This window comes from Plecotus auritus, assembly GCF_963455305.1.
Source record: "Plecotus auritus genome assembly, chromosome: 5".
Classification (NCBI taxonomy): Eukaryota; Metazoa; Chordata; class Mammalia; order Chiroptera; family Vespertilionidae; genus Plecotus; species Plecotus auritus.
In genome coordinates this window covers 15,055,253-15,068,338 of record NC_137776.1, presented here as the reverse complement: position 1 = coordinate 15,068,338, position 13,086 = coordinate 15,055,253, and the positions used below count along the sequence as shown (strand labels likewise).

Below are 13,086 nucleotides of genomic sequence, written 5' to 3'. Positions count from 1 at the left end.
CTTTGAATTTATATTAGTTCACACAAACACTCCATCCATGCTTTTGTTCCGGCCCTCCGGTCCAGTTTAAGAACCCATTGTGGCCATCGAGTCAAAAAGTTTGCCCACCCCTGGTCTAGGCTCATCTTTTCTATTGTTTGTCCCAGCCTTTGAATCAACCATTTCTCCAAGGAGTCCTGTTTCCTTTATTGGATAATGATATTTAGAAACCAAGATCACGGTGCCAGGTGTTCTCATTGCTTGTGGAGTGTCTTTGCTCGTAGATTCTTCCCATAGACAATATAGTATATGGACTCATCTATGTATATACACACTTATTTCTATGTGGGTGTATTAAAATCTATGTATAAATAATGGTGCCTCAAATTCTAATTAAACATCATAGGCATTTCTTAAGGGAGTTCTTATAATAATTAAAAAAGAACATTGGAGACAAACTTTTTCTTTGGCTTAGAAATAATCTAACATTAAGACCCTCCTCATTCTTAACATTTCCATTTCCAACATTTTTGATGGGTTTCTGATTGACAAATCTTCTTCTCTATCTAAGCTTTATCTTTAGCAGATATTACAAGAAGTAGATTTCTCAAGACAAAAATTATTCCACAGTGATTTCATAGGGCTATCAGTATACCCTAATGGTTACTCATGCTTTTCTAATTCTTAGATGGAATAAGAATGTCCTGTATTAGGAACTCAAGTGACAGCCTCTTATAAGTGGTCCAGATTTTCCTTTATACTGAGATCATTAGTGTGACTCATATTCACCTGGGACTCAAACTATGGCGTACTGGATAGGTTATTATTTTTTAAATATATTTTTATTGATTTCAGAGAGGAAGGGAGAGGGAGAGAGAGAAACATCAATAATGAGAGAGAATCACTGATTGGCTGCCTCATGCATGCCCCCTACTGGGGATCGAGCCCACAACCCAGGCATGTGCCCTTGACTGGAATCAAACCCGGCACACTTCAGTCCCCAGGCTGACACTCTATCCATGGAGCTAAACCAGCTAGGGTGGATAGGTTATTTTTTAATCCTCCCAAAAGAGTATGTAAATGGGTTGAGAATATCTCAGTTCCTCAGAACTCTGAATATGAAGAGATAACGAGCTAACAATCAGCAATTTTTAGTGACTTTCAAATATTTGAGCTACAAAGTATATAAGAGGACATGGCATACAAAAGCTCTATCTATAGACAGTGGTGACTGAGGGTGTGTGTGAGGCAGGGAACTGCCTCAAGTACCACTTATAACCCAGGATTCAGCTGATTTTTACTTGGAACATACCTGTGTCTCAAAGGTCTGGTTCTGCCCTTTGGGCAGAGCTGAAGAAGCACTACAGTTGTTCCAGAACTGATGCATTGGTGACCATTTCTAGAATTGCTAGCGCCAGCATGGTCTGGGATAGGATGTCAGCGGATGGTTTTGTGTAGATCAGAGTAAAGTAGCATGGCTAAAGTAAAGTGGATTTTATGTTGGATAGTCATTATGTACCTGTCGAGTGCCAGACACTGTGCTTGGGAGGTGATGGTTTGAAAAGAGAAGGGGAGGTTTCAGGGAGGTTTCAGGAGTAAGATCTTTTAATTCAGAAGTGAACTGACTAGAGCTAACCCTGAGGGCTTTAATACTGGAGAGAAAAAGTTATAATTTCCAGCAATGAGATAGATAAAGGAAAGGGCAATTTCTGAGACATGGAATTCAGAAAAGGGGCAAGTGAGGATAATGCAGATATCTAGCCTGAGAAGGTGGCAGTGATGTTTTCAAATATAAAGTGGTCGGAAGCTACTTGGCAAGAGCTATTACTTAATAAATAGAATAAAAAGTTACTTTTTCTAATAAGCTTTCCTTGATTAATACCTCCACATTATAGAGTATAGAATTCCTTGCTCATTCTTCCCCAAGAACTCATTATCACACTTTATTATTACGTTACTTGCTATCTCCTTGCTTTGTAAACGGATGTCATTTTTAGCTTGTAATTGTTTATTCTGTCCCTGCATCACATGGACCTACTACTGTCTCATTCTAACACACAGAGAACCTCGCACCTTGCTGTGGACACTGTAGTTGAATGAACACTTGTGACTTGAGTGTTGAATGAAGACTGGAACCAGTCATTAGTTATACTATTAAAAACCAGTAGTGGGACCCAGAGGTGAATCATAGCTAAAAATCTGTTTTTCTTACTCAGTAATGCAGAGTTTTACCAGAGGTTGATTACAAAACCAATCCTTTGAAATGTCACCACAGTAAAATCTTTGACAGATACAACACCGCTAGGTATATCATTAAAACATATTCTTAACAGAACAAAAGCTTAGAATCCACGGAATAATTTTTGTGGAATAATTTTTGTCTTGAGAAATCTACTTCTTGTAATATCTATAATAATAACCTATTATCTAATAGAATCAGAACATGGGTTGAAAACATAGAAGCTCTATGGAGGCAGTAAATGAAGAGCTAGTCACATTTTAAATTTGCTGTCGGTATTTCTTTGTTGAAGTCCAGGAGTTAGAACAAATTGAGCTGGTGTAAGTTAGCACCATGGTTTTATACAAGATTCTGGCAGAGTAGGATTTTTAAGTGAGGAGAGCTTTCAGACCAGAAATGTAAATATCCATTTTTTTTGCCATAAAAGTGCTTCCACCATCTTACAAAGACCTGTGTACACCAGGGATGAAGATTTGTTGAAACTCAGGACTTCTCGTTCCCTTTTCTCTATTTCTTTACCAGGTGGAAGCTTTATGTTGAAATTAGATTGGGTTTTATCATTGACAAGTCAAACAGCTGTGTTTGAACTTACTTTTATCATATAGAGATGTTAAACTATGGTAATGGACTCATGTTCCTTGCTACAAAATAGGTAGCAATTGTATTTTTAATAACTTCCTGTACACACAGGGTTTTGTCTTATACATCAAAGGTGTTATACAGGCATTCTTTTAGAACAGTATCCATTCCTGATGGTTAGGCAATCCATGCTCAAGGCAGGCCTTGATGTTGGCTGCTTGTGCCTTAGGTCATCCCTTGGTTTGGGTGGACACACTGTTGGGTGGACACACTGTGTTCTTCAAAGCAAGTTGGAAATTGGCTTAGTTTTGTGATTTGCTCAGCTAGTTGAGAAACGAAGTTGCACTGTGGGGAGTCTTGTCTTGGTATGAAAACCTTGCCTGATTCTATTGCTTCGTGCTTAGATGGGAACTCCTAGGGAGTATCTCATCTGCTGAGTTGGATTGTGGGGCAGGAGGTCATTTTAACATTGAATGTTCTCTGAGATCTTGATGGTGTGAGATGGCCCTTCTGGGCCTCCAGTTTCCCATCAGTTCTAGTAGTTGAACTCATATAATGTGACCTTATGAACCCTTCAGGAGTACTCAGGGAGTGAATAACAAGGTCAGACCTTTCAGTGGGAGAATTTCACATCCGAGCCATGAAACCATTCTCTGTGTCTTCCTGAATCTTCCTCCTGTGCCTGTCAACATGTGGCCTCCTGGTGTTCTTTGCCTCTGATAGCTGTTTCTGTCCCCCTCCTGCAGACATGCCTTGAATTGGAACGCTACCTACAGACGGAGCCCAGGAGGATCTCGGAGACCTTTGGTGAGGACTTGGACTGTTTCCTGCGGGCGTCTCCTCCCCCGTGCATTGAGGAGAGCTTCCGGCGCTTAGACCCCCTGCTGCTCCCCGTGGAAGCGGCCATCTGCGAGAAGAGCTCGGCAGTGGACATTTTGCTCTCTCGGGACAAGTTGCTATCGGAGACCTGCCTCAGTCTCCAGCCAACCAGCTCTTCTCTGGACAGCTACACAGCCGTCAACCAGGCCCAGCTCAACGCAGTGACCTCATTAACGCCCCCGTCGTCCCCTGAGCTCAGCCGCCATCTGGTCAAAACCTCACAGACTCTCTCAGCCGTGGATGGCACAGTGACGTTGAAACTGGTGGCCAAGAAGGCTGCGCTCAGCTCGGTGAAAGTGGGAGGGGTGGCAACGGCGGCAGCAGCCGTGGCGGCAGCTGGGACAGTTAAGAGCGGACAGAGCGACAGTGAACAAGGAGGGGTAGGGGCCGAGGCATGCCCCGAAAACAAGAAGAGGGTTCACCGCTGTCAGTTTAACGGGTGCCGGAAAGTTTATACAAAAAGCTCCCACTTAAAGGCCCACCAGAGGACTCACACAGGTAGTGGTACAAGTCGGCCGCACGTGGCTGCTTCCTTCCCCTCCCTTAGCCTCCTGGTGGGAAGGGCTTCTCTCTGTTCCAAGAAGTGGCATCCCTGCCAACTAGGAGGTGCTAGAGAGGCAGGCGGGCCTGGGTGGGGACACACATGACTCACTTGCTGCCTAAGATCTCCAGATGTCCTGAGCACGGCACACGGGCGTGTCCCTCGCGGGCTGTGAGATCTGTTCAGAGGCCATGCCAACCGCAGCATAAGATCAAACAGTTCCCAGGATGCCGGAGCGGGGCTCTGCTCCAGTAGTGACTCACAGCCCTCCGTGACACGTGCGCTTGTCACTTTCTGACACTTTTTCATTGTTTTATGAGTGTAGTTCTGCAGTTTGATCAACCCCGGAATCTGAGGAGGTACATTCGAAAGAATTCACAGTTAAACAAGGTAGCTGGGGCGTCCCCATTCCCTCTTCTCCCAGCATCCCTGATTTTTCATCAAAGTCACCAACAGCAGGAGGGTTTCAGAGTTCATTAGATGCGATCATTCTATAATTAATTGGCATCTCCTCTTTTGCATTGTTCTCTGGCGCATGCTTTATGGAGAGATGGCGGAATGGCTTTTTAATGAGCTTGTTACTGAGGAGTTGCTGCAGTGATTACATTGCTATGTGTGTGGTGGGGGCAGGTGGGGACCAACGGGGACTGTATATTTTCCTTAGGACTTGTGTAGTGACTCCCAGAAATCAGATTGATCTTTGGAGCAAATGGGATCATTTGGAAGAGTGGGATTTACAGAGGAAGGGCTGACATTGGCGTTTCCCTTGAAACTGGTCTTTGTTCTCTGCTTTGAGATGGAAGTTTAAGGCTGGCATCTCTTCTTGGTGTTAGCATCCTTGGAGCAATTACTGTCATTGGTGGGTTTTAAATGAGTCCCTGGCAGTGTATTGCCTGTATGGTCTTTGCCTACGGGCTTGCACAGTATAAGCTGAATTGGGAACCCTCCAAACGTCTAAGCAACAGAATAAGTATTGTTGGAGAGAAGTGGACATTTAAATCTAAGTTAGGAGGTGTCTGGAGAGAGTTCTTTTGGGGCTCACTGCTTGTCTTTCTGGTGCTCTTTGATGGTTTGTGGACTGTGCCACCAAGGGGATGTGCAGTGCAAAGTTCATTGGCTGGAAAAGCAGAAATCATGGGTTCTAGTTTTAACTCTGCCACTTACTACCTCAGTGACCTTGAATGTGTCCCGTTACCTCATGGGCCTCATTGTCCACATCTGTCATATAATCTGGCTCTTAAAGCCCCTGTCAGCTCTACTGCTCTGGGGCCTGTGGAATGCCTTTGTTCAGTACAGAGGAACTTTCCTGAATAGAGATGTATAATGTGACTAGAAGAAATCACTGTTTTGAACCACGGAGTTACAGTATTCCCATGGGAGGGTGAGGGCTGACATTGCTTCCTCTCAGCACTGGACTTAGGCATGCATTCCTCTAATTCTGTACTTAATTCCCCATGGCTCTTGCTGGGTTCATGGGACGGTCTCCTAACATAACTTCTGAGCCCTGGGGGCTCAGGTGCAGAGTCCCACTCACGGTTGCCCATCAGAGTTTGGGTTCAAGTTCTCCACTCCACATACACCAAGACTAAGGCTTCCTATTGTCAGCGTTATTTCTCCCTGATACTGTCCTGAAGGTCGTTTCTTTCTCAAGTCAATGAGTAAAGCAATGACAAGACATTGCAGTGTTCCAGACTTCAGTTGTGACTCATCTCCCGCTCCCCACAGGAAACTAGAGAAAGCAGGATGAGGTGAGAATGTCCAGTTTTGTTTGGGGTGTGGAATGCATGCTGGTGGACACATTTCTGAATTATTGACACTAAGACAGGCTATGTCCTGTCTCGTGTGGTGGCTGGACAGCACTGGGGAAGCAGAGCTTCCTTTTGCGGGGGAGGGATCCCAGAGCATTTTTTTTCTTTTTTTAATCCCTTCTTCCCAAAAGATGTGTCAGGAGGACAATTCTTTGGAGTGTTGTGTTATTTGGTGCTTCGTTTGGGGGGCATTGTGTACTCGGTGATCATCAAGGTGGAGCTCACGATGTTCCCCAGCACCTGTGTCCACTTACATGGGATATGGGGTGGACTCCTCCACATTGGGAGGTCGCCCAGGGAGGCACCACGCAGTATTGGAAAGGCAGTGGTGCAGAATGGTTGAGAGCAGGGCTTTGTAGGCAACCTTGGACTTGGGTTTGAGCTCTGGCTCTACCACTTCCTGGATTTATGACCTGGATAAGTTATTTATCTTCACTGAGTCTCATCTTCTTTATCTGTAAGATAGGGACAGCTGTGTTCACCTGCTAGATGGCTTTGAAGATGAAATGAGAAACTATATGCAAAATACTTGTAAAAGCTTATTAAAAGACTAGAGGCCCGATGCATGAAATTTGTGCAAGAGTAGGCCTTCATTTTGATATAGTCCCATTTGTTTATTTTCTTCTTAGTCTCCATTGCCCTAGGAGCTGTGTCTGTAAAGATATTGCTGCGACAAATGTCTGCTATTTTGCTGCCTATGGAGTCTTGTAGGATTTTTATGGTTTCCACAACATGGATGGAACTGGAGAGCATTATGCTAAGCGAAATAAGCCAGTTAGAGAAAGATAAATATCACATGATCTCACTCATATGTGGGATATAATGATCAACATAATTTGATGAACTAGAATAAATCGATCTAGAGACAAATGGTAGGGGAAGGGGGGGTTGGAGAGCAACTAAAGGACTTGTATGCATGAATGTTAGCATAACCAATGGACACAGACACTGGGGTGGTGGGGGCTTGCCTGGGTGGGAATGGCTCAGGGGGGAGGGGGTGTCAATTGGGGAAAAAGGAGACATATGTAAAACTTTAGACAATGAAAAAAAAAAAAAAAAAGTAGGCCTTCACAGCTCCGGCTGCCTTGGCCCTCACAGCCCCGGCTTCATCTGGAAGGTTGTCCGGAAGGTTGTTCTGCTGTTCGGCCGTTTGGTTGATTTGCATATTATGCTTTTATTATTATAGATAGCATGTGGTTAGTTGTAGATGTTACTATTGCTGTTGCTATTGATTAGTGATGGTTGCATGAAAATAAAGCCCCACGACTTTAAGTCACTTAGCCAAAGTTAAATATAGGCCAAGAGCAAGAAGCTTTTCTGCCCTCACTCCCGCACTTTCTGTGTGGGGCTGATGATGTTCATAGACACTGGTTGTGGAGAGTGAGACTGGACATGCAAGCAATTGGCCATTGATGTTGTCACTAATGTAGACCAGGGCTTTTCTAAGCCAACATAGGAAGCAATCACCTGGCATCCTCGGAGCCAAGCATGGAGGGAAGAGTAGCTGCTGTAAGAAAGAGAAACAGACAGGAGAGAGGCAGAGGTGGGGATGAGGGACAGGGAGCGGGAATATGAATTAATTTGGATTAAGTGGATGAGAATCAGAAGTATTTATTTGGAATTGGTGTGAATGGGGCACATGGGGAACTGCAAACAAAGGTGATAATTTATGTGGTGTGGATGAACTAAGAATAATGGAAAAAGCATGAAGGATGGAATCAAATTAAGTGCAAGCATATCAAGGAAATGGACTAGTAAAAGCTTGAGGGCAAAGGTATATGGTGATGGGAATTCAGGAAGAGTCTGCTGATGTGAGTGAGTGGGCTGGGGAGAGCTGCTGACCTAAGGTTGAAATAAAGTTTAAAGAAATGGGTTCTGGTTGGATTCAGGCAAGTTGTTTTAATACAGGGTTCACTTTAATTCAGTGAAAATGTTTCCTTATCTTTCAGTTAGGGAAGTGTTTTGGGACAGAAAAAAAAAATGAGAAAACTATTCAAGAGAAATAGGGAAATATTGGCATTTTGTTTTCTAGGGTTATGTATATGCTCTCTCTTCTATATGTACATATATTGAAAAGGAGACCATTGCAAAAATGAAATAAAATAATGTGTGGGTCCCTGTCTATGCATAAGAAAGACAGTACTTTGTTAGTAAGCTGGGATTGCTTGCATTGAGGAATTTTTAAAGTGTTATTCATTTAATCTTTATATAGCTAGAATTTAGAATTTACTGAGCTGGAAAAGAAAGATATGCTCCCCCCGCAACCCCAAACCCTTTGGTTGGTTTTTGAGGATGCTGAGTCCTTTAAACTTTTTGCCCTGGAGGATGTTAGGCAATGAGGTGATTTTTTTCCCCCCAGGTAGCAGATGTTCAAGTTGGTAACTTGGGCACAAATGCTGATTACCTAAGGAGGTGAAGTTATGGATGGGGGACTCAGGGGGTGGGGTGGAAGAAGATGAGGCAGAGCCTGGGACAAAGGGAATATTGTGAAGTAGCAGAATCTCAGTGAAAGGAAGCACATAAAAATGGACATATGGTTTATTCATTGGGAAGAGCACTTAGTGCTGGCATGAGTATAAATGTCCTTTAGCAGCCAAGCCGTACAGACCTTTCTTTCCCACCCTGTTTACTGGTCTTTGTATAACGTATTTTTCTTTCTCAGTAATTCAACCATTATGATCATAATTTTATCCATCTTCTTGGAGTCAGCTAAGTAATCCTAATATTTTGATGCAGGAGAAATCTTTACTTTCAATTTCCCAAAAGTCACTATTTTGCTCATTTTTAGCAAAAATCAATGTTAAACTGTTAATAGATTCTATGCAAAAAGAAAAATAATTATTTTTCACATTTCTTCTTGATCACGTCTGAGATGGGAAAAACAAAAAAAGCCTCTGATTGAAATGATGCTTTGTGTTCAATGAGCAGACTTTCCTAGTATGGAAATTCATATGAAAGCTTGTTCACATTTACACAAGTAAGAACGAATCCTGTTGGTACTCAGGACAAAGGCCAGCAATGAAATCTTTGGTTGTTGGTCACAGAGGAAGGAGAAAACAGGCCATGTTCTCACATGTGCTATTTGGAGGGTCCTCTCTAGGGACTGGGCTTGCTTTAGTCTAATCTATGGGTGGTGATGAGCACATTCTAGATTTTGCAATGGAGGGTGTAAAGGGATGTTTTCAGGTGGAAAGGTAATACGAGTGTGCAATTAGCATTTTATATCTGCTTTGGGGCAGGTCATAATGAATTAAGATATGGTACAATCTCTAAGTTTAATTAGGATTTAGGGAAATAGTTCGCTTTTAAATGAAAAGGTGTCTAAATATTACAAACAAAAAGATGAGCATTGTGTTTAAGAGGCAAACGAAGTGCTTATTTTATACATATAATGAAAGTCCTTTGAAGGTGAAATATATATTACTTATTCAACAAACATAAAGCACTTGCAATGCATTTTTTGAAGTCTTCTAAAAATATAACCCTTTTAATCCTCATATTAATATAATGACATAGGCACTATTTTTATTTCATAAATGAGGAAAATGAGGTCCAGAGAGGTCAAGTAACTCGTCCAACTTCACATAGTTCTTAAGTGGCTGGTCCAGGATTCTCACAAAACACTGTTGCTCCCATCCAAGCTCTGTTATGCTAGCTAATGAAGGAAAAAGAAATCAAGTAGATATTTTTCTTAATAACCAGTTAGTCAGAAGAGATGAGAAACATGTAGTTGAAATACAAATTGACAATGAAAAATACTTTAAGTGTCTCCTAAATAGATAAAAGTTGGGCAGGTCTTTAAAACATAGTGCATCATCAAATGACTAAGACCCGGAACAAGGAAATCACAAAGAAATGGTCTTCCATTTCCAGGCCCATTGTTGTTACTACTATAGCCACTGTTATGTGCTCATTACTATTAAACCAGTTTTTTAACCTTAGGGTTAAAGAGAGACTTTTTTTGTAACAGTCCCAATACACTCCTTAAAATGACAAATGTTAAGACTCTATACCTGTGAAATAAGAAAGGCAAACATTATCACATACCAGGGAAACTGAGGACCAAAAATATAAATATGTCTTCGCCCAAGTTATACAACCCGCCATGGGCAGAGTAAAATTTGACCACTATCTCCTGTCCCTTAGGCTTGCATTGTATTCAATAGATCATCTTGCTTCTTATTTACTTTGTTCATTCAGTCATTCCATGAACAGGTATTAAGTACCCATAGATGTCAGGCACTGTGCCACGGGGGGACCAGCAGAGGAGAAAGGAAAGGCAATGGGATAGGCTAAAGGAAAACAAAGCATTAACTGAGGCGGGCGGCGGGGGGGGGGGTGGGGTGGGGGGGGTGGGGGGGTGGGGGGGGAGGGTTGGGGGCTCCTGTCACTGGTCAGAAGCAGCATGGATGATTCTGAGATAAAAAGTCACTTTTCTCTTTCTGGACAGGGCATTTATGGATGCTGTTCATGTTTTTAAATGATGCCAATGTGATAAAACACTAATTTGTATAAATAGGAGCCCTAATTCAAGGTCAGACATATCAGCAGGACTAAATTAAATACCTTAGTCTAGAACTCTAGGGGGCCCATCAACCACTTTCAACCTCCTTGGTGCCATAGATAAGAATTCTTTGAATTTATACAATAGCAATGAAAAAGGGGCAATTTTAAGACACTAAAGGGCCTTTAATATTCTGAGACACGGGGCTGCTAATGTTTATCCATGTATTGAGGCAGAAACTCATTAAACCCCGTTTATGGGAGGGAAACTAGAATACGAGTTAACTGTTCAGTTCACAAAGTAAAGAGCGTTTAATAGGAGCATTTGGCATCTTGGATTTAGCGTATTCAAGATTTAAAAGAAAGAATTTGTAAAGAAGGAGTGTGAATGAGGTGGTGGAAAACAACTGATGGGAGAATTTTATGAATCAGAAAATCTTTGAGTTTCACCCATGATAATTTAGAAATATGCTAGCTCTTAACATTTATGAAGATACATTTAGCTAAACATATATTGGGTATATCTTAAACTCAGCATATACACAGCAAGCACATTTATTTTATCATTATAATGTGGTAATAAATGTAGGCTCTGGGAGATTCCTATTCCAGCCAGATGTCTTTTTAATGGATAATTAGGAGTCACAAAGTAAATGAACATGTTAAAATAAGGATGGAGAAAGTCAAAACATGAAATCAATACATATTTCATCAGACACTATTTATTGAAAACCTACTATAGGAGACACTATTCCTTCCCTCATCTCTGAGGACCTTGCTTTTTGATGCAAAAGCCTGAAATATGTTTTCATCGAGTCATTATATTTGGAAACTGATCTCAAAAGAGAACAGAGCATGGGTTGGGGGTGGGAGGTAAGGAGGAGGGAAGAGAATAGAGGAATCACATTTCAAAAAAGGCAGTGGAAGCAATGGCATTTTATAAATGTGAGGATTTAAAGATGAAGTCTTCCCTGATAGAGAAAAGGAGGGTCATGAGGAGACTGCATAGTTGAAGGAATGACATGGGGAAGGCCAGCGTGAACTTTAAAGAAAACTGTTCCCTTTAATAACTAGATGATGTACAGAAGCGTTTCTATTATCATATGAATGTTAATGACCATGATGATCATAGCTATTCAATACATAGTATATTAGGAGGTTTGAGGAAAGTTAAATGGAGCTCTCTAAAGAGTGCAGGCTAAGATTATATAAAAATTAATTGTAGTAGGCAATCTTTTTTATGTCTCCTTCAGTTGAAACATTAATGGGATAATTCTGTTTGAATCAGAAAAAAAAAAAGAAGTTTAAGGAAACCATATGTAAAAATAAAAGCAAAAACAAAACCCTTTTTTAAAAAACTGTGTAATGATTTATTTATTTATTTTAAGAAATCTCTTTTTTTTTCTTACATTTTTAAAATTGATTTTAGAGAGAGGAAGGGAGAGAGAGAAACATCAATGTGAGAGAGAAACATTGATCAGTTGCCTCCTGCAAGCACGCCCCAACTAGGAATCAAACCCACAACCTGGGTATGTGCCCTGATGAAGGGAACTGAACCCGCCACCTTTTGGTGTACTGGATGATGCTACAACCAACCGAGCCACATCGGCTTGTAAAAATTCCTTTTTTAAAAAGTTAGTTAAAATATAAGGACAGGTAAAAAATATTTGTAAAATGGTGTATTTTTCTTTGAAGACGATCCAATTTGAAATTAGTAGAAATGAGAGTTAAAACCTTGAAAATGGATCATGAGCAAACATACGTTTTATTTAAGGAAGTTGGTTCTGATAACTAATAGCTTACATGGGCCAGTGTGTAATGGGACTCCAGGCTCTGCCAGGCTACTCGGGTACCAACGGAGAGAGCCTGGCTCTTTCTAACCAGACAGTTTCGATTTGTCCCCACCCTCATGGAGGCGAAGTGGCTGGCCCTGGGCAAACCTGTTTCTGAAATTTCAATTCCTTCCTTTCTCATGCCCCACCTTATACCTGCTGTTTCCTGCACGGAGCCACTTCCTGCCTCTGAAGCCTTCCTTTACCCTCCTTTGCAGCACAAACGGTCTGGTAGCAGTGCCCTGTGGATCGGTAGATCACACATCCATCAACCAGTGTACAGCTTTGAAATCTTTCTTTATTATTATTTTAAATGTTCAACTGTGGGAGCCTCTCCATGGAATCTCAGCTATCTGTGAGACAAGCTGGGGGTGAGGAGGTGATGGAGCTAGAGCAGCGTTCACCACCTCTACTCGCCACCCCCCCCCCCCCCCGACCCTCTCCCCTACTACTAGATTTTCTACATTTTCAAAGAGTAACTTTTTTGCAACCATTTAAAAAAGTAATAGAGTGTCATGGCAGTTATTAAGCTAAATGTTAGTAGCAGCAAGACCATTCAAAGTCATCAAAAGCTAGTGACTTGAATATGCCGGTTAATTGGCATTGTTCCCCACTGCTGCACCGTTCCCATGGTCAGTGTTAGGACCCGCTAGCTTATAAATTGAAAGTCAAGCCACTTAAGTTATTTAAGAGTGTCTGTAGACAGAATAAGTTTGTCATGGACTG

At 41.8% G+C, this 13,086-nt stretch overlaps 1 protein-coding gene across 2 annotated transcripts in view; it reads left to right on the top strand.

Moving 5' to 3' along the window:
- KLF7 (KLF transcription factor 7) overlaps window positions 1–13,086 on the top strand; it is a 92,542-nt gene that overhangs the window by 43,037 nt on the left and 36,419 nt on the right. Inside the window, exon 2 of one of the 2 annotated variants that reach the window (XM_080669306.1) lies at window positions 3,544–4,174. In XM_080669306.1, the coding sequence (XP_080525432.1) occupies window positions 3,544–4,174 (631 nt within the window). The remainder of the gene's footprint in view (window positions 1–3,543; window positions 4,175–13,086) is intronic. The other variant, XM_080669307.1, reaches the window with a different exon arrangement.